The sequence below is a fragment of the Melospiza melodia genome, chromosome 3 (genome assembly GCF_035770615.1).
Source record: "Melospiza melodia melodia isolate bMelMel2 chromosome 3, bMelMel2.pri, whole genome shotgun sequence".
Classification (NCBI taxonomy): Eukaryota; Metazoa; Chordata; class Aves; order Passeriformes; family Passerellidae; genus Melospiza; species Melospiza melodia.
The window spans coordinates 32550943-32573747 of NC_086196.1; the positions used below are offsets into that span (position 1 = coordinate 32550943).

A 22805-nucleotide genomic window follows, 5' to 3' on the forward strand; every position below is an offset into this window, starting at 1 on the left:
TCTGGAATTTACTGCAGCACTAGGACAACTTTCAGTTTTTTTATATTAAACTAATTTATACATGCTGCATCATTATATTTTCAGTTTTACTACAGCCTCCAGTTTCCATTAAACAAATAATACTTAACAGAAAGAAAGGGGGAAAAAGGTTTTCTCTCTTACTGATAAAGCCTTTGATGCCCAAGGATTCTATTTCCATATAAACCAACAGGCGACTGTAGGTTTCCACAAGAGCAGGAGCCAAGGCCACACTAGATTTTGCATGAGCCAGCTTAATTACCCTTGTAGCTATGCTGTGAATCAGACTGAGGAAAGAGAGAAAGTATTTCTGAATCAAAAACAGAGACTTGAAATTTAACACATTTTTAAAGTAAATTAATAGATCTATATATGACATGTCCAGCCACAGGAAGCCTTACTGATGATAATTAGCTACATACAGATTTATGAGTTAAAAAGGAAAAGCTAGCTGCATATACTGTACCTCATTTTGGCATGAACTGTGAGTGAGTCCAAGAGGTTCATTGGCAATGGGGTGATAGACCCTGATGCCATGCAATTAGTCCCTGGAAGAGGTGTCCTCATGTTGCCATTTCCATAAATAGTCTCTACTAGCACACCCATTGGCAAAGTGAAACACTCTGAATTGGTTGAGTAAGCATTGCACAACAAGGCAATTTTGTAGTCATTCATCTGTAAGCTTTTATTCCTTAAGCTCTGTTGCAAAAACCTGTGTGCCATAAAGATTAAATATTAAGCAGAAAGAAGAATACACATGCATTCCAGGAACACAACTACAACAATCTCAGTTATAAAACCCATTATAAAATAGTAGAAAAAAAATCAAAATAGTTATTAATTGCACTACATCAAAACAACTGCTTCTTATGCCACAGTTTCACTGTGTTATGATTTTTCTACATTGGAGAAACAACTCAGGAAAAAATACAGTTAAAAATCACCTTTCCAGACATAAACTTAACCCAATGTACTGCTTACCCACACTTTCCAAACCACAGTGTAACAAAACAAAATTGTCCATTTAATTTCAGATTCTCTATCAGTAATAAAGACTGATTATTCTGAGATAAAATATATAATTTCTACTAGCTGGATAACAACATTTCACTTTTTATGAAATATTTTGAGTTTGAGCTCTGTCCTTCTGAATGACTTTGAAGTCACTCTAATGATAACCTTTATACAGCATCCCATCACACAATGCATTCTGAATACGGACTTGGAGCTGCCAATTTCATTATGCCTAAATATAAATCAAAACATAACAAAACCCCCACACTCACTCATGGTGAAGCTTAAGAGAATGAGGAATGGGAATCTGCAACTTGGAGTTGTCACTGTGGGCCTTCCGGTTCAGATGAATCCAAATGCAGGTCATTGCAAAAGCGTGAGTTGACTGGGGTTTGTTAATGTCAGGTACAGGAATATACTAAAGAAAGAACACATCAATGTGACATACCACATGGACTAATGTGCAGAAAACCAACTTAGATAGCCAGTATTCACAAGATCGGGTTTTCAGTCATTTTAAGAAATTGTCTAAGACCTTGGCAAAACGAAATTCATGCTTAAGAGTATACAGTTTCCAGATATACATAGCTACAAAGCATATGCTTTTCCTCTCAGCCTCACACTTACACATTATCCAGAAACCAGTTATTGTATCTGCTTCCATAGTAAGTATTCAGTGGTTCAACAGTATTTCCTGAAAAATCTGAATTGTTCAGCATCACAACTAAACCTTAAACATTAATACACTTCTCACGAAAGGATACAGATACAACCCAAAATTAAAAAGTTCTGGATCCAGACTTAGCTACAATACTGCCCTTGGAAAATGAACTCCTGCTCTCACCTTTTGCCAACATCCACATTTCTTTCTTTTTGATACAGTTACTGCTGCACAAAGACCAGTGACAGTGCAAGTGAGACAGCACCAATACATCATCAATAGGATAGCAAGGCAGATTCTTTTAAGAGCAACATCCAGAGATAGCATTTTAAGTGCTTGTGAAACTGAATCTTAAAAAATGCCTCCTAGGATTCAGTTTCACAAGCACTTAAAAAGCACTAATCAAACAAAGACTTTGAGTAAGTGTAACTTGGAGCCATCACTACAGCTGAAGTAAGCAGTCCTATTCCTCTTCCCATATCTGATGCTGACAAAAGCAATTGAAATCTTCTGACAACAAATTGTACTGAAGAATTTCTGTGGGTCAAAACTAATGTAGTGGGGGAAAAATTGTTACATATGAGCTTGATACATCACACACCTGTAGTTTTCTATCCATTCACCCAAAGTAAAAAGCACTACAATTAGAGTAAGCAATCAGGACTTCACATTGACAATGCTGACAATTAAAGTTTAAGAACTTTGTCTAAGTGTCCCTTCCTCAGGAACTTTAATTCTAGAGGAATGTACAAAGCATGGATATGATTCGATTTGCTCCTGCAAAATGAATTAAAAGTACTATTCTATTTCAGCACAGATGTAACAACAGAATTACTTATTATTCCTTTACAGTCTCCTCAGTGCTTTAATAAACTACTCAAAACCTTAGTCAAACCAAAGCCAAGGAAGAGAGGAGTCAACAGAAGTCTTTCTTGCCCCTAAAAACAAATGTGGTTACATGGATCCTCCAAAAAATGTATGAAACATCTCCTCCCAGCTACGTAGCACGCTGTTCTAACAGTGACTCAAGGATAGTAGTATTGACATATGAAGGCCCCAAGTTGAATTAAAAAAAAAAAAACTTTTAATATCAGAGACTTACTTCTTTCTCAGGATACAGGAGGTCAAACAGCTTCATAACTGGGAGGAAGTCAGCCAGTGCATTCTTCTGGATGCTGCCAGAGATGAATTGGAGTAGCACCCACATGAGGTGGTCTCTCCCCTTAATGAGACCACGGCCTGCCAACTGTCAAGAACACTCAGTAATACTGCATGCAGAAGAAAAATCACTGCAAAGATTCTCATGAAACCAGAAGTGCAGACTAAAACAGTTTCAGCAGAGAATTTTATAGCTGACCTTAGGCAGAAACATACATCATTTTCAGAAAGAAGAGAAATAGGTACATTAGTTGTAACACATGAACGGACTCTGTGAGCACCGCAACAATTAATGGTAAGACTTAAAATGCATTTAACTCCTAAGGATCACTGCTTTGAAAAACTAGCAACATTTAAATATTGGTCTTAAACTGTCACCTTGTAGCCCTGTATTGAAGTACAGTATTGCCATTGCTAGCATCAGGCCACAGGTTTTATAAACTCCTACAAAGGAAGTTCCTGAGCCAGAACAACTTTGGTTTGCTTCATCTGGACTCACCTGTTTTTTGTTTTTGTTAATTAACTTCTTTATCTGTAACAGAAACTCTCTAATAACTAATATGCTACTCTTATCTTGCTTGCTGTAGTTTTATATAGATTTGTACAATTGTGTTGTACAATGCCTATTGTTTCAATGTTTTATTAACAGTAATTACAGGAATACAGCCCTGGTAAAACTAATTCAAGGGCAAACAAAGACAGCAGAGAACTACAATCCATCAGAAGTGGAAAGCAACATGCATAGTAAATTTTTACATAACACGGAACTGTAGACAAATGAAGACGGAGCAACGTGTTGTGCACGTTGGAAACTGCATCTAAATAGCCACAAGCTGATCCTACAGCAAGGAGAAAACATCCCCACCCTACCATCAACAGCATACAGCTCTCTCAGCAAAGAGCTCTGGAGGCCTGGCATCACCACCCTTAGAACCATAACCTTGAGCACCAGAGAAAAGGGCAAATACTAGTATCAGTTCAAACAGAATTATTACTAGGAAGTAATAATAACTTGGGACTGTGATTGCCAGTAACACCATAACTGGACTAATTACCTTTGATTGCTTGAGTAGATTGATTAGATAAACAGCAAGTTCCTACACAACATATTTTTTTAGTCCACAAACAGAACAGGGCATTCACTTTGTTCAAAACTTGTTTGTAAACTGGATGCATGCAACAGCACAGTACTTAGATCTTCTGAATTATGCCAGTTTATCTCTTTATTCTAGTTATTAGCACACTTTGAATCCAAATAAAATGCAACATCCTGTAAGTGAATACACTAAAAACACACCTAGCTCACAGCACCATAACTTGAGAATTTGACTTCAAGAGAGAATAGTGACTAAAAACTTAATTAATTCTTACACATAAGGTACTTCTTGCAGGGATGAATGACACTTCTAAAAAAAATACTGGTTTTGTTTTTTAATCCCTCTTACCATGTGGGAGCGATACAAACAATTTACCTTTTGATGGAGTGACAGGACCATATGAGGAAAACTTGCAAACTGAAAGAGCACAAAGAAAATGAGCTGGCTGGAGAGATGCTGCCACAGAAGCTGACTGGTTCCACCATCATCAAACTTCTCTTCAGTTTCAGACCGTTCCATGGCATACACCACAAGATCCACCAGCTGGTCCTCCAGCACAGGGCAACGTTGCTTGTGCTGTAAGGCAGAGATCAGATACAGTATTCCAAAAGCCTTGCCATTAACTCTAGAACTTGCACAGTTGCAGTTACAGTACAGTACTTTGACAGAAGGCTGGGAAGCATGAGATGAAGTCTGAACTTAAGTTAAGGATAAGCCAGTATATTAAAGCTGCACTATGTTACAGGTCACAATGATTTTTTACATTTTATCATAAATTCCACAATTTCCCTACTCAGTTCCAAAACACAGCTCATTAACACACAGATAACATCTGGGTTTTTTTGCTGTTTCATAGAATATTCAGGCCAAATTATTTCTCTGATCACACACTCACAGAAAACAAAGTCCATTCTTTAAACACACATGTGGGGGTTCTTTTATTTGGTTTGGGGTTTTTTGCTGGTTTTTTTTTTTTTTCATTCCTTCTTTTCTCCATTAAGTCCATTTCAAAAGTAGGGATCACCATAAAGAAAATGTATCAATTATACCATAAAATTCAGAGAAAGCATCCCAATACATGATGAAGGTATTTGATTACTATTCTCTTTTTCACTCTTATATTGGGTTCACCTACTGCCTGCAACTAGCAGCAGAATTAACACCTGGTTAATACCCCTATAACTAGATGCTGTCCTATTGACATAGCACCACAGGTTACACATCAAAAAAGCTTGAGAATTAATCACTGCTGTGTTCTACATACTGTAAATAGAACAGAAATTACACATCAGAGGGAGGAACCCATTGGATGTTAGAATGTCACAGTTTTCACACCGAGTTATGCAAACCCAGGAATAATTTTAAGTACACACCATCTCTGGTGATTTTTAATAATGATCAAATAAGGAATGCATTATATATTCAGATATATACTCTTAGTACAGATGTATATAAAGTAGGTCCACTAGCAGTAATTTGGAACTCCAATTATAAATCTGCAGTTCAACACTACCAAGTATAATGTCACATGTTACGAGATCTTCAGTGCAACAACTATTTGTATTATCCTGCATTTGTACTGTTACACTCATTTAACATACTATAAATAAGGAAAAAATTCCATGGAGAATTTAACTTATCTCAGAAAGTGTTAGCACCTTGGAAATAATCTAACCTGTTTGTTTCAATGCAATCTGTACTCAGGAATGGTCACATTTATTCATTTTTTAATTTGGCCTGATGCCTGTAACATAACGCAGCCTTAAAGAAAAAATTATTACTTTATGATACAAAACAAAAGGAACTGAGCTGCTCAAACACTAATCATGAAAATGCATCATCCCTTTCTAGAGGCAAAAAGGTGTATGTAAAAAAGTTTTAAAAGATCACCCCAATACTCATAAAACATTTCAGGGATGCCTTAGATGAATTCTTAGACTTACTAGCCAGGCAGCCTAACAGAAGGCTAATATAAAGATATAATAAAAGTAAAGAGAGATGCTGAAAGGAGATGCTTGTTCTACCTTCATTGATGGTACTCTTTAGCTATGAAAAAAAAGAGATTCTTTTCAATTAAAAATAGAATGCAAGAATTGGAAAAGTTGACAAAATACAGTGAACAGCATCCCCTGTTGCATGCTCTTTGCCAGCTCAAAACTGCAGAAAGCTACAATTCCAGCTGTGCTTTCTTGAAGCATGCTTAACACAAACCTCTAGCTAAGACAGAAAGCACCGATGATACCTTGTCTCCCAGTCCGCAATGCCATTACCACAGACCAACCGCGGTACAGCTTACAGAGAGCAGTACTGGCACCATCCCTTCAGAACACCTTGGGGCTTTTGGGGCTCCTTTTTCTCCCCCTCCCAAAGCAACTAATTATGAAGCAGAGCAGGGTGCAACAGACAACACTACAGACTAGTTTATAATCCAGCATGCAAAACTACTATGTACAGGGCTTGAAATTTAATAGTTTGCTAAGCACTGGGTTAATGTCCAAAAACCTAACCATGTTAGGCTATATTAATTTGGAATAAAGTTATTCAAAGAATACAACAGGAAAAATATTACTGTTAAAGAGAGCCAGAATTTCCAGTAGGAATTTTTGCTATTCTGAATAATTCTAAGACTGGGAAAAGTTTAAGAGCCAGGAAATTAAAAAAATGAATTCAAGCTTCAATTCTGAAAACCACACTTTCATTGTGTTAAAAACAATCTTCCATCAGAAAAATAGCACTACATCATATTCTATCCTCATGGCAGTTTTTCTTTTCTGTATTTTCAGTGAATATACATTTCTGCGAAGGTTTTATATCTGTAGTTTCAGAACTCTTGAAAATAAAGTACTGTGTTGCACAGGAATTTGCAGAATTGGGCCCTTGTTTTATTAATTGCTCATAAGTGAAAGAAAAGCTCAGTATAAACTGAGATGAATAAAATTATAGGTGAGAGGTGATTACCCTCATAAATAAGTAGGAATTCATGTTTTGGCACAGTTTAAGTAAAACAAACAACAAAAAACCTCCAAATGCTGTTCTGGATTACGTATGAAAAAATGTAGCATTCAAGATTACTGTACTTTTTCTCCTAAAGTAAATATGACTCTAATTTTCACAATTTGGTTGTACAAACACATTCTCCATTTTGTTATGAGAATAACATTTAAAGACCTGAAAAAACATAATTTTATTGAAAACATTATTAAACCATGAAGAAACAGGAGGGAGAAAATGCGCTTCCATGACAACTTGACACTACAATTTCTCGGGCCAGCCCTCTAATGGACTGGTGGTATTTCTTTAAGGGGATCAGAGCTTCAGTTGGATGGTCGCTTGTTGCTCTAATTTGAGTTTGAATTTTTAATTCCTTCTTGTTTAGGGATGTCAAGACAGGGTGGGTATCAAAGGGTGGGGCAGGGGCATGGCTAGCATTAAAAGTATTTCCATAAAGAAAAATATTTTAAGGAGTTAATAAGGCTGGCTGATGGCTACGATAGCTTTTCAGTACTTCGAACAAACAACATTTAGTAGATATCTACACTTAAGAAATGGACTCAGAAGACCAAATCACAGAGGCCAAGATCCCTACAAAAGTAAATGGTGTCTCCAAAAGTCCAATTCAAAATGCCTAAAGTAGTTAAAACATGACAGAACTACTTCCACATTTCCATTTTCAAAAACTGTGCGCTATGAGGACACAAAACCTTAAAACTTATTGTTTATATTATACCTGATTCTATCATCTCTCCCAAGTTTGGCAGCCATTCTCAAGTTTCCCTTATTTAAAAAAGGAGTTTTATACTTCTACAAGGAACTTGAGCATTCTCAACGCGCACCCTTACAATCAGAAACCTATAGAAAATAATCACACCCCTTAAACTAAATACTTTGCCACATTATCACCAGTTTAATCAGACAGTAAGATCCCAGCATCAAGAATTTTAAAAATAAAAGTGAAAGTCAAATATTGCATTATGTCATTCCTTTCACTTAACAGCTCTGCTTACAACAGCTTCCCCATGCTAATTATCCTGGTTTGTAGCTAGCAGAGAACACAACTACCCATTCACCTGCACAGAGTAAGGCACAGATAAGCTGCAGATCACCACTGCTGGTTTAAAAGGAGACCAGCCAAATACACTATTTAAAGAGCATATCATTAATTCAATAGCTGCTAATTAAACATTTTTACATTACAGAAACAAGACATCCAAAAATTACCTCCTCTCTCAAATATTCCCCAAAATAACAGTTTTTGATTGATTAGAGGACTGCAACAAGACCCTACATTCTTCACACAAGTCTGTACATACAGAGAAGGTAAAGATATAAATCAAAACCTCCAAAGAGAGTTCATGTCCTTAAGACATTACTTTAGTTCTGTTTTAAGAAACAACCCTAAGATCCCTAAACCAAATCTTAATGTGGTATCAGCACACTATGACACTCTGAACTGTTAATCATTTTCCAAAAAAGCCAAACTGTTATATGGTTCAAAAAATTATTTAAAAAAATAACTAAGAATTGAAATTGACACCTCAGCTAGCAGGAGAATATGAATGGACATAGAATTGTTGAGTCATTTAGGCTGCAAAAAGACCCTTAAGATAAGATTTCAACTGCTAACCATGATAATAATATACAGGATAAAATACAATTTAAATCTCTACTTCCTATAGACCAATTCAAACAGATAGACAAGAGTATGTACTGTCCCACACAGAAGTACACAGTAGCAAAAGCTCAGAGTCCCCAGACACCAACAAAAGAAACATTTTGAAGTCTATATTATTATATTTGGACTTAAAACCATATACTTGATAAGGTTATTGGAAAACCTCATCCCACAAGAAAATTTAGAATCCTGAAAGGAACACATGAATCTTTAAACATACAATATTTTACCTTCATTTTTCTCCCTGCAAGGTTAACAGGAGAGCTGGATTTGTGTATTTTTACACAACTCAGAGATGGCTTGAGTGAATGGTTTTCTAACACAGATCTGCTTAGTTAAGACTGAACCACAAAATTTCGTTGTTCATCTTCAAGAACTAGGACAAATCTGGCTGAACCATACCTAGATTGTGATGCCAAAAGATTCAAATGAAGGCTCCAATCCTGCAACTGGATCTGTGTAAATAGTTGACAGGGCATACAAGCAACTCCACATAAATAATTAATGATCATAAATAAATAATGATCATTACGTTGAGGTGTTTCTGTACTTAATCTGAAACAAACTTGGCACTATTTGCATTTCTAAGTGTCTTCTATTATAGTGACAGTTCAATTTCTGCAAGTAATTTCTTTAATGATAAAATACAACATTATCAGCCATTTTACTGAAAGCATTGATATACTTACACAATTTCTGAAAAGCATGCTACTATTTTTGTCAGGTTGTTATATTAACAAATTGAAATGTAACACAAAGGTAATTTGTACCTAAAAACAAGTAAAATTTCAATGTTTTCCACAGTTTTATGCAAAGTATAGTAACGTTTAAATGGAACATATTTCCTGTTCTATACCACTGTACCACCCACCTCTATATCTGTATTTTCAACTCACAAATTTTCAACATCTTTATGCTGGTGTAACTGTAGTAGCACAGCTATAGTTCATGTTCTGTCAGCATTTCCTTTATAAGCTACATTCTTCATGTTTGTTTCTTGGCCATAAAAGTTCACGCCAGGATGAAACTTTGTGTAGGAATTCCTATACTAGCAAACAAATTTTAAAAGTATAATTTAATACATTTTATTTCTTCAATTACTTTTAGGGGACGGTGAAGTAGGAGTTAAAACCCAGCATTTTTAACATAAATGATATTTTTTACATGAAAGGACAGACCATCCATAGTTACGAGAATAAAATGGGTTCAACATAATTTTTGTCTGTATCTTGTATTATTTACCAGCTACAAGATGGATAGAAGAATAATTTTCTTTATCAACTCAATGCAGACACAGAAAGACAAACAAATATACTCATTTAAACAGTAAACCTAGCAGCTCAATTCCAGGTTGAGGATTTAACATTTCAGCTGCTTTAAGTCTCAGGTACAAAAGATTGTTATATACAACACAGAGTACTGTTAGCCAAGATGTAAGAATCTGTGCATTCAAAAACATTGTCCCAGTTCAGAAAGTGCACTGGTGTATTCCATTACATTGGGAATGTACACAAGGTTTCAGGATCATGTAAATTTTATAGTCAAGTTACAAACCTGAAAAAAGTTTCTTAAATGGAAACACTGACACAACCTTCACTATAGTATTGCAAACAGCAACGCTATTTTATAAATCTTAAAACACTGCTTTTTTAAAGTAGGTGTGGCTATTATTAGTGTAATGAGGGATAAACTGTAACACCCATAATTAAAAATTTCAAGCAGAAGTCCACTTGGTTGACTTGCTCAGGTGTTTATTCATTTAAACAAGTAGTCAAAATTTTAAGGAACTACTTTTTGTGCAGTATTCTGCACTACACTTCTTTCACCTAGATTGGAGAATATTATAATTGCCTGATGGGAAGTTCTTTACAGAAGCTTCCTAATGATAAGAAAATTCCACTAGTAAACCTTTCTTTTTTTAAATTATGTATTTACAGCCTTATATTTTTACAATTAAGTCCAGTGGATGTTTTTTTTCCACCGGATTAAGGAAAGAAATTTTGAACTAAAAATCTCTCCTCATCTGAAAATTCTAGCAAAGTTGAAGTTATGACTGATAAGGGAAATGATAGCAGTCCATTCCAAGAAAAAATGTTAGTATCAAAGGACCACTGACTGTCAGCTTTATGCTATATATCCCTTGTATCTCTAGAGAATTGTAGTGAAAATTTGCCCTTGACTAATGGTCCTGCCAATTTCAAGCCCTGACTGTACATGTATTCTCTACCTGGAATCAGTGGCTACAAAGCGGCCAGCGTATCGTTAGTCACAATACAACAGTAAGGTTGTGAACATACCTGAGCAATGTTCAAGGTCTAGAGCATTGGAGGATGGGCAGGACAAGACAGGACAGAACAAAAATAAAGGAAGAAAAAAAGAAAAGACAAAACAGTGACTATGAGGCCAGCCTCAAGGATCCCCAAGTCAGACTAAGCCCCCCCATTCTAAAGTTTCAAAAAAAAGTAAAACAAACCCCAGCTTCCAACTATTCTAGTACTATAACATTCCAATACAACAGAGTACAACAATGCTTTAAAAACCAACGAACAACAACCAGTCTCCTACTGTCTGTCAAAGGTGTACTTGAGGCTGGCCTTATAGGAAAAAAAAGCAATGCAAAAAAAAATCATATTTTAAATCTCTACTTTTCAATTTAACATTCGTAAAGCAATATACAAATGATAGGAATAACAGTGTCCAATTAACCTAATACAATCTCATAATAAAATAATCACTCTTTGTACCTAAACTGTTTTGCTTAGTTAGCTATAGCAAAGAAAAGAGAAAAAGAATAGTGCAGATTCTATGCAGAATTAAATCACATGTTACAGCACAGTACAGTACCTGCTTATTCAGACCTAGCATATTGCAGACCATATCCCTTGAATACGGTTGCTCCAGCACATATCTCAACAAAGCAGTCTGTGGCTCAAACAGATCCTTGAAAAAGAAACAAGGAATCACATACAAACATATATTGCCTCAAGATTATGTTTAATACTGAGCTTACATTTAACTGAATAAACAATGTAAGAATGAATATTTAATTTATGCAGGTATGTATTATCTGGGAAATTGTTTTCCTCTCTGGTGACTAAAAGAAATGAGGAGATAATCATAGTTCTTAAGAAGTGGCAGATTTTATGAAGTCCAAGTAGAAGAACATTCTTCATCCAAGAGAAGGATGGTACACTTCTTGGAACAGCTTTGAACTCAAAGGAAACAAGGTAAGACAACTGAGGAAATGCACCAAAATGCATAAAAATCAGGACTGGTGTGAAGAAATCAGATATGAAACAACTGCTCATTGCATCTTCCCACAGCCTGAATCACTTTAAATAAAAATGTTATCTGGAGCTGGGTTCAAAACAAACAGAAGGAGCTGATTCCTCATGCAACATGAAGCTGAAATGTGACACTACTTGTAAAAGGAATGTTGATGATACTAAAAGCTTACAGGGGCTCAAGAAGAGTCTGAACAAGCATTTGGGAGATGAAGGTTTACTAAACACAGAGAAACCACATCTGTGTCAGAAAACACACAAAATTGTAATGGCTGTAGATTGCAAGCACTATACATGGCACTAGACATACTGGATTTCCTTTCTTAGACATCTAGGGTATGGGGAATGGGATGCAGGACAACATGGAGTTTTGTCCTGATCCTTTAAATTCTTTCAATACACCACTACTTCACATTCAGAGTTTAAATATGCAAACTTTAAGTTTGAATTGTAAATTATCTTTCCTGTGGAATAATGAAGAGCACAGAAAAGAAGATATTACTTTACCATTCTCTTCCATCTACCCAATTTTCCAATCAATTCTCTGCTCTCACTTGCTCTCTCACATGCACACACCCACAAAGAACATTAAATTATGTCTCATGTTCTTCAACAACCTGGACAGCAGCTATACCTAACACTACTTTCCAAGTCCTCTGTATATAGCTTGATATCACTGAAATATTAAACATCTACATCTTCAAAGTTAGCCTAAATTGGAACAAATTTCACAGTTGAAATTTTTCCCCACTTTAATGACATAGAAATTTTGTTTTACTGAATATAACAGGTTTAAGAAGTTTAATAAGGCGTACCTTATCATATGGTAAGAGACCTTTCAAAGGAAAACGGAGGGTTGTAGGATCCAGCTTCCATGAGTTACACATGGCACCAGAGTTATTTACCACAGGAAGGAGACTGCAGCGACCTATATGCAATGAAACATAAATTCTCAGCTGGAGAATTTAGTGAAACTGGCCCACTACCGAATCATTTTGATGCAAAAACTGGCCTTGGCCACTTTTATGCTCTCCTTAAATTTTCACTGTTTAAAGGTTTTACCACAAGGATTGCTTCAAATTGATTTTATTTTTCTAACCAACTTTCAGCTAGTAAAATATCTACGCAGTAAAGTCCCCATTTATTCACATTGGGTACCTCCAAATTAAAAGTTTTTGCAAATATCAATCTATAAGTAATAACTAATATCTTAGATTACCAGAATATTGTTCCTCTGCCATTGCTTGACCTAGGGATTTGATTTTGCCAGACGGACCCTTTACACAAAGAAAACAGACTTATAAACCTAAGCACAATCTAGTCTTTCGATTTCCCTTCATTGACCCTGTGGGCAAGATTGCATTTAGTAAAGCAGTCAAACACAAGTGTGTGTATTCCAATTAAAGTCAGTGAAGATCCACTCACTTCAGTCAGCCAAGCCCAGTGAGACCAGAACACATGAAATGTGTTTGATATGATAAATTTACACTTGTTAGTCAGTGTAGATTAGACAACTAGCCTTTACTTTGGTTGCTTAAACATAAGCATCTGAACTGAGCCCCAAGCAAACCTGTATCTAAATTTAGGTGCCTCAATCTTGACCTCTCTCCAACTGAAATTCCATGACTTCTATTATCCAAACTGGCCATATTTTTATCAGATAAAACAAGAAGTAGATAAATATTTATTTCTTCCCTTCAATTTTATCTATACAGGTCATTTACACATACAGCACTAGTAAAAAAAAAAGTGATCCCTGTCAGCCATATGAATAAAAGCTATGCCACAATACTTCTGATGCTTCTGAAACAAAATGCTTTGGGAGCATTACAGATGAACTTACATTTTTAATCTCTGCGCTAAAGAAGCTCCATCACAATAAACCTTGCTCAGAACTAATGCAGCTCTTATTAAACTACTCAAAACAAACAGAAGACATTTTTATCTTTTGAAGAAAAATGTAGCAGGAATCATATTAAAACAAAGCCAAATTTTGATCACCAGATTTCTAACAATAAATGAAGATGAGCATTTCTTTCACAGAAAAGTAGAACGAGTACCCATCTGAACTAGGAAACATTCACCCAGAAGCCAGCAACAATAGAGAAGAGGCTGAGCAGCTACAAAAGCTCCAATGGAAACTGAAGTAAAAACATTTCAAGACTAAAATCGCAGTGGATATGTATTAACTTGGGCACAGAAAACCTACAATTTCCTTTCTCTACTAGTGACCCATAGTTACAAACCATATGACCATGTAACAACTAGCACACTTCCACTACCAGCAGGCAGAAAGAATTATTTTGATCTCATCAGCGAATTTTCCCTGTCAAAACAAAAACTGAAAGGAACCAAGTCTGAGAAGAAACTAACAAGGGCAGAGGTACTAGATGAAACATAAGATCTGAATTATTTTGCTTAGTTGATATAGGTCCCAAGAAGTTCTAAGAAAAAAAAACAGCTCAAAATAAATTAATTCATTTTAAAGTCATTCATTAAGTCGTTGTCTTACCACAAATAGAATTTATTCTTGCTGTAGGTCTGAAGGTATCCACAAAATCTGATACTAAATTACCTAGTAACTGAGTGAGAAGAGGAGAAAAAAATTAGAGTTTGAGTTCCAGACATTGATATGGAATACTTAAGATTTAAAAATATATACAGGTATGGATTTTAATACAATATGCAGAAATTGACTAAAATAACTAGCTTCCTATTTCAAACAGTTGGAAAAATTATCTGGAACACAAAACTACAAAATGAAAACTGTGGCATTAGAAAGGAGGCGCATGAAGCACTCTTCCCTGTTTGCACTCAAGCAGGAGTTTATATAAGAAGTGTCTCCTATGCAAAATATGTTATTTGAATGCATAATACTTAGAAACAGATTATTTTAAAAAATATATAATTTCTGTTCATAACAAATCTCTGCTGCTGAATAACAATTCCACATAGAAAAATGACCCAAATTAGTACAATCTACTTTAAATCTTCTCTCAAAAGACAGTAACAATTTTCCCAATAATACAGGGGAGTTGGGATTTTTTCCAAATGTATTCAACAACACCAACTCAGTGCTTCAAAAGTTTTGAACATCAGACCATAGGTCAAAATTATGTCATAAGTTTCATGCAAGAACACAAGGAGCTGCTGCTGCAATCACATCAAGCCTGTATCTTCATTTATGCGACTAAACACAGAGCTTACTGTAGAGCAGATTTTAAATTTTCACATGAACTTTGTTTTAAAATATAGGTGCTGTGTGCAACAAAATTCCAGGGTACATTATTTTATATCAAATCATTACCCAGTGGGGAAGTTTTCCTTCAGGATATAGTTTTCTGATTTCTGTGACTGCAAAGTAGGCAGGCAGCAAACAAGCATTTCTTTCCAAGATGTAGGCTACCACCTATAAATTAAAAAATACATCAGTGTAAAAGACCCTGGATAGGGTAAATGAATGTGTAAACCATCTAACAGTTTGAGACAGCCCACTAAAACAGATACAAGAATTAAATATTTTTTTAAGTTGTATTCTGATAGCAATACTTCAATAATTCTCAAACCTGGTTTTAATTGTACAAGCATAAGTTAGACTGTTTGAGTCTTAAGACCATGCCTCTAAGTCTGCCCAATAAAGTACAGAAAAAAATTACTATTTTTATTCACTAAGGAAAAACTAATTGTTATTATATCCTATACATCTTACCTTAGGCAAGTCAAGTATTGGGCCTGACTCTCTTATTAGGAATTTTATCACTTACTTACAATATCCCACAAAAGCACTTTGTTTACTGCATAAACTGCAATTGCAGTAAAGAATTTGAACACAAAGAGTAAGACTTTCCTGTTGAACTATATCAACAACCAGAGCCATCTCAACCATCAGAAACTCACTAGTAACAAGAGAATGAGACCTATCTTCCTCTATAGCAGTATAAAATCCATATAGTTACCTCTCTTGCTGCTAAAAGTTGCTGTACAACAGCTGAGCTCACAGTGTTTGGAATTGTTAGGATTTTCTCTAGGATGACTTTCAGCAGATCACGCACACCCTGAAAGAAAGCACATGAAATTAATGTTCCTAGATATTCTTTATTTCTGGGAGAAAGATTACACAATCAATATGCTCAGACAATATTTTGACAGAAAAGTTAGTTCTTGCTGCTAAGTGTCAGAAGACAAACTGCTACTGAGACTATTAATACTGAACACATTAAAATTTAACACTAAATTACATTAAATTCCTTATGGAATGTCTCAGTCTTAGGATGCTCCAGAAGAGAAAGGAACTGTTGGTATTTTGATGTGCATCCAGAGACATCCAACCTACAAAGCCTTTCGCAGCCTGACCAGAGCACAATGTTGTATTTTGTGTTTTCTGCTCTAACATCATCAACAATGCAGTGAGGTGATTCTCTGCAAGACATGCATGGTCTCCTACTCCTTCTGTGGGAGCTGTACCATGCCAAGGACTCAGCTTTCAGGAGCTTTTCTGCTGTGTAGCAACAGAGGTAAAGCAGATGACAGAATTCTAGCCTTAATGCTTGATAGTTCGTATTTTCCAGTGTTTGTCACTTCTGCAACTGCATTAGTGTTTTTTAGCTTGCAACTGAAAATGGAGGAAAGGGACTGTAACAGAAAAGTGTCTGAAGAGTTACAATGTAAACACAAAATTATCTCTTAGGGTAAAGTTCAAAAAGCATTAAAAGCACTCACTGAATTTTCTTTTGTAAGAAAAGCAGACCTCAAAAAAATTGGATGTCTCTTAGATAAAATCATAAAAACAAAGGTAGCAAATAACATGTCTTTGCAAAGAGAAAGGAATGAGTGAAAGATACCTTGTAGTCTACACCTCCAATAATCTTCCGAACCAACTTGAATGTTAATGCCCACAGCTGAGTCCTTTCCCACTCCAGTGTATCGGAGTTTATCAGAGATTCACACACCATCCTAGCAGAAGAAGACAATGCAAGAATGAAGGGCAGATACTAAGAGCATGTTTTCCAGCAGTAACAGTACAATGTCATTGCAAAAATACCTCCAATATAACACCTTCCATGTAGCTAATAAATTACTCCAACATGGCTCACCTGGGAGGCAAAAGTCCAGTTTCTACTGCCATTGCTAGGCAGTCATAAAGAAAAGAAATTCTTTTAGGACTATGTTGGCTATGTATGAATCTTACAATCCACTGGACACACTGTTCATGGGACTCCTGAAAAAACAACAGAGGGGAGAAAGAATGTATTTACTGGTAGTGAAACAAACTATAAAATTCATACGGTATCCTCCCATGAAAAAATGAAACTAACACAAGAACAGGACTATAAATCAGTAGAAGTGATCCAATTGCCCAACCTATAGTTTTTCCTACAAGTCTTTCAATCTTATTCTGATGAAGCTCACTTGTCCAGCAGAAGTTGAGGTCAGTTGTCCAGTAGAGGAAACATTTCCTAGCTTAACCACTGATTTCTACAGTCAACTTTTGGTTTCACAAGTTAGCACAGACTAAAGTAAAATAGAACTGTTTGTTCTACATTATTTTTCCCTTTCACAGTTATAATCAAATTCAGTGAAAATAAAGATGAAATAGGCCTCCAATTATGGAGCAATGTCTGAAGGTATCTAGCTTTTGAAAGGTAATTCTTTTAACTTCTTAACCATCTTCTTTTATTTTGTTCCTCTTTTACCTACTTATTCACTTCTATCAAAAATTCTGTAACAAACTACCTTTTAGTCTTTACTTCTTTACTATTACACTTCTATTTGCTAATTTTTATTTGCACTGCACACCAACCTGTGCTGAACAACTATTTAATCTTACAAATCTCAAAATTACCTTTTTTTTTCTTGCAAAGTCTTCCTATATTCTTTGCTATGCCATGTCTGAAACCAGATTCTGAATGACTGGACACAGACCTTACAGCTTCAGTGTTTGTCTACTAGAAAAGGTATCTTTATATTAAAAAAAGTATATAGAGTACAAAGACATAAGCAACAAATCAAATGTTAACCTGGGAAAGACTGCTCCAGAACTGTCTAAAAGCTCCCAGGCAGCTGATCAGTTTGGTTCTCTCATCTTCAGGAGTGTCCATAAACATCCTAATGCAAACAAGAACATTGGTTATTAGCAGTATCCAGTGAAACAAGTAGAAAAACACATTTACAAGTAAAACCTTCCACAAATAAAGCAGTAGTACACTTACCCAGGAAAAGCTTCTTCAATTACTTCTGTTTTCTGTAAGAGAAAAACCCCAAGTGAGCTACTGTTAGAAGGTTTTCTATGACTATCATGGCCCCAGGATAAAGCACAAAAGACAAAGTCACATTGTTATGGGACTGTCCCAGAGAATGATAGGTGTCCTCTGCTAAATCACACTACTCCAAAGATGAGACTGCTTTGTTTTCAAACAGACATATAAAAGTTGTGGATCCAGATTAAGGCTTTGTTTCTTTGTTATGGTTTTTTTGTTTGTTTGTTTGTTTTGTCTTCTAAACACCTAGAGATTAATTCAATTCTCACGTGTTCGATTGTATTATTACAGCTCTCTTCTCATCATTTGAAAAATTAGTATTTTTGAATTCCATTAAGTTTTTGCCCCTCTTATGTTCCGTGACACTCAGTTACACAAATCAACTAAACACGATTACTTTCTCATCCAAATTTAGATCCGTTTCTTTTTAAATTTTATTGAAAAATGTAATGGTCTTGTACTAGGTAAAAAAACTAAACATGAATATTCAATTTATCTCCTGTAAGACCTTGCTTTATCCCTTCCCCCCCACCTTTTTCAACTTCATTTGGCTCAAAGGCTTCTACATTATTATTCTTAAACTTCAGCAAACAGGTTCTGGAAAATATTATCCTAAAGCCTTTCCTACCTTTTGTAAGAATTTCATATTATACTCAGGTGTGATCTATCACTGACCATTATGTATTTTCATTGTCACATAATCAACATAAAAGCATGTAACAAAAACAGCTTGTTGGTGTTGCTTTTCCATCATTTGGCTCAGAATTGTCTGTCACTGCTACTTGAGAAGCAAAGCAGAAGCTGACACTCATCTGATCTGCACAGAAAGCAAGGTAAGGTTTGCTGCTGCCCACCAAGCCCAGACCAGCAGCAGGGAAAGCAGTAAGTTGCTATTTTATCAGTTATGGCTCCAAAAATACAGAGAAATTTTCTCAGGAAAAATTTTGTTGATGTTCCTTATGAATTTTAGGCAAATAACAGTGCATAAAAACAGGTAGTGTGACAACACAGGCAAATGACAATGTTAAAAATGCAAAAACAATCTGAATGGCAATGCCAAAATGAGAAATCAGTCACATGTAGACAATTAATATGCTACAAGCAACTAAACACCACACAAAGAAAAGTACATCATGCATTTTATAATGCCAACTTAAAACAGAAAGGTTGAAATTCATCACATGGAAATAATTTTCAATTGCTCTGAGACCTACAGATTCTTTCCACTTCAGACATTTCAATCAGCTTATTTTGTCTGAAATGTCAGTCAGGCTCCCATTAAGGATCAGCTCCTGTCAGCCCAGTGTTTCCAACTGTGAATGTCTCATATCTACCAAGAAGCTCATTCATTTGTATGAGCTTTAATTTAACTTAATTAACACCTGTTAATAATTTAACAAGTGTGATTAATGACCCACTGACTTGGCTTCAAAAAGGGAAAGTCCTGTTTAAGTAAATTATTATCTTTCTATCATAAGGCCACCCACCTAGAGAGGACAAAGAGAAGGCAGTGGAAGTACTTCTTCTGGACAATGCTTTTAATACTACCCCTCACAGCATCCTTCTGGACAAGCTGTTGAACTGTGGGATAAGCAGGTTCACAGTGTGCTGGGTGAAGAAGTGGCTGGAGGGCAGAGCTCAAATGGGTGCAGTCATTGGGGCTGCATCTGGCTGGTGATGGGTCACCAGTGGTGCTCCTCTGGGCTGAGTTCTAGAGTTCAATGTATTTATATAATGGTGCAAGAGATAAATGCACCATTAGCAAACCTCCTGATGTTACTAAACTGACAGGTGCTGTTGACTCTCTTGAAGGATGAGAGGCCTTGCAAAAGGATGTCGATAGACTGGAGCACTGAGCAGTCAGTGGCAGGACATTTAGCAAATGCCAGATTCTGTACCTGGGACAGAGTAATGCTGGGCACAGGTACAAACTGGGAGAGGAGGGGCTGCAGACCAGCCCTGCAGAGATGGATCTGGGAGTGCTGGTCAGCAGCAGCTCAGTGTGAGCCAGCAGGGAGAGCCCGGGCAGCCAGGAGGGCAAATCCCATCCTGGGATGCATCAAACCCTGTGTTCAACCATCCAGACAAAAGAGGGCATTATCCTGCTGCACTCAGCTTTGGCACAGCCACACCTGGAGTAGTGTGAGCAGTTCTGGGGTCTTGAATGCATCCATGGATAGGCAGCAAAGCTGGGTAAAGTGCTGTAAGAAATGTCGTAGGGAAAATGGAGGAGGCCTTTGGGCTAACAGTGCTTCGTTTTGCAGGCAGCATCGTGCGTGAGTATTCCCACAACCTGATCATGCCATTATGCTGGTTTGTCTGCTCGGGACATCCATCTTCTCCTAGTCTCCTTCAAAACTCCTTAAACTGCTTATTTCACAGCAAACTCAGCGCTCTGTAATTCGGTATTGGGCAAGCAAACTGTTTCACGCCCAATCCTACTCTGTCCCAGCTTTCCTAAGAAGCCCAGCGGGGGCAGACGGCAGCCCCGAAGTGCCCTTCCCTCCCGGCTCCCCTGCCGCCGGGAACAGCGCCAAGCACAGCCGGGAATGGCGGCGGGGCTCCATCGCCATGAAAACCAAAAGCTCGTCTCCCACCTGCTTCTCATCTCCGTCAGGACCGCCCCACCCCCGAGCGAGCACTGCGGGCCGCAGGCACCCGGACGCGGCCCCGGCGGCGCTCCGGGATCGCACTCACCACCACCTCCTCGAAGATGCTCTGCAGCTGCGTCTCCATGGGCACCATGGGGATCGCCATGGCGCCGGCCGGGCCCCGCCGGGCCCTTTGTCAGGCGCAGGCGGCGGCGCCCACGCCTCCCTCGGCCGCCCCGCCGGAAGCTCCGCGCCGGATCCCGCTCCCCGGGAAGCGCCTGCTCGGCGCGGCCGTTCCGGGGCGAGATAACGGCCTCTTAAAACTTGAGGTTTCTTCCACTTAGTTTTGTTTTTCTTTTCACAAAAATATTCGCCTAGGCTTCTTTGTTTTTTGAATAATCCATTTTTGAATAATCTTTTCTTAGAATATTTTGTCGAAATGCTGGTTCTGGTTCTTCCGGAAGGACCCCTTAGGTTATGATGAGATCCCTCTCTGCAGGGCTGATCTCCAGCCACCACTCTCTCTATTTCTAGTTGTCCCCTGTTTGGTGTAATTACCGTGGAGTTATTAATTCCTGTAATAAGTCACAGAACAATCTGAAAATGCGTTTATCTAAAGACATCCAGGAATACAGAATCACAGAACAGCAGAATGGGTCGGGTTGGGAGGAATCACAGTGGATTGTGAAAAATGCATATTTTATGATTGGCTTTTTGCAAATATTAAATTAATATTATATGTTTTGTGTTAGAAAGTAATGCTGTATTAATTCTCTTAAGTAGTGTGTTAAATATAGTTTTAGGCTATAAAAAATGTTAAAGTAGAAACTCTGCTATGTAAGATACACTTTTTTAAAGAAAGGACTCGCAGCGAGATAGCAGCCACACCTAAATCTTTCAGAAAAAATAATTTATTGCCCTCTTAGCAGAAGAAACAAACTTCTTCCTGCCTCGAAGGTGCCGGCGCCGTTGGGATTCAGAGGAAAAAGCTGACAATGACCATACAGAATCCTGTATTTGAATGGAATTTATGCGTCATGTATGAGGTGTATGAATATGCAACAGGTTATTGTTTTTAAGAGTTAATCCTTTGTTAACGGGTGTCCTTTTGGGGGGCTTATGCTGTACAGAAAAAGGTACATCTGTAACTTTTTGTTTCTATTGTCTCATATTGTCCTAATTCAAATTGTCCAAATTATTATTACTCTAATTGTGTTACTATTTTATAACCATTTCATTATTATTAAACTTTTAAAATTTTCAAAAACAGGTGATTGGCATCTGCTCAGTCTCACAGGCTCATCTGCTCCAGCCCCCTGTTCAAGCAGGGTCCTCCCAGAGCACACAGCACAAGATTGTACCCAGACAGTTCTTGAGCATCTCCAGCGAGGGAGACTCCACAACCTTCCTGGACTATCTGTTCTGGTGCTTGGTCACCCACACAGTAAAGAAGTTCTTCCTCATGTTCAGCTGGAACTTCCCATGCATCAGTTTCTGCCCATTGCCTCTTGTCCTATTGCTTGGCACCGCTGAGAAGAGCCTGGCTCCATCTTCGTGGCACCCTCCCTTTGGATAGTGATAGACATTGATGAGGTCCCCTCTCAGTCATTTCTTCTTGAAGCTGAAAAGGCTCCCTCAGCTTTTCCCTGTAAGATGGGTGCTCAGTCCCCCAGTCATCCTCTTAGGCCTCCACTGGACCCACTCCATCCTCTTAGGCCTCCACTGCACCCCCTCCAGGAGCTCCATGTCACTCTTGCCAGAACCTGACGCAGTAAAATGCAATAGTGTTACATTTAAAAAAGGATACAATAGTATTACATTAGAATCATGGAATCATCAAGGTGGGAAAAGACCTGTAAGAACATCTAATCCTACTGCCAAGCCCATCACCAAGCCATGTCCCCAAGATCTACATCTATACATTTTTGAACACTTCCAGGGGTGCTGATTCCACTGCTTCCCTGAGCAGTCTGTTTCAATGCCTAAATACCCTTTCAGTGACAATTTTTTTCCCAATATCCAATCTAAACCTCCCCTGGTGCTACTTGAGGCC

General features: G+C 37.3%; 1 protein-coding gene across 2 annotated transcripts in view; it reads right to left on the reverse strand.

Annotated features, from left to right (window-relative positions):
* Window positions 1-20979, reverse strand: part of MED23 (mediator complex subunit 23) — a 37453-nt gene extending 16474 nt beyond the window's left edge. The window contains exons 1-16 of one of the 2 annotated variants that reach the window (XM_063151191.1): window positions 20859-20979; window positions 18114-18145; window positions 17922-18009; window positions 16998-17122; window positions 16746-16857; window positions 15861-15959; window positions 15212-15313; window positions 14417-14486; window positions 12720-12832; window positions 11465-11560; window positions 10918-10935; window positions 4324-4524; window positions 2796-2939; window positions 1305-1450; window positions 485-730; window positions 163-305 (exon numbers count right to left, since the gene is read on the reverse strand). In XM_063151191.1, the coding sequence (XP_063007261.1) occupies window positions 163-305; window positions 485-730; window positions 1305-1450; window positions 2796-2939; window positions 4324-4524; window positions 10918-10935; window positions 11465-11560; window positions 12720-12832; window positions 14417-14486; window positions 15212-15313; window positions 15861-15959; window positions 16746-16857; window positions 16998-17122; window positions 17922-18009; window positions 18114-18145; window positions 20859-20918 (1795 nt within the window). In that variant the 5' untranslated portion in view covers window positions 20919-20979. The remainder of the gene's footprint in view (window positions 1-162; window positions 306-484; window positions 731-1304; window positions 1451-2795; window positions 2940-4323; window positions 4525-10917; window positions 10936-11464; window positions 11561-12719; window positions 12833-14416; window positions 14487-15211; window positions 15314-15860; window positions 15960-16745; window positions 16858-16997; window positions 17123-17921; window positions 18010-18113; window positions 18146-20858) is intronic. The other variant, XM_063151192.1, reaches the window with a different exon arrangement.
* Between the last annotated feature and the right edge of the window lie 1826 nt (window positions 20980-22805).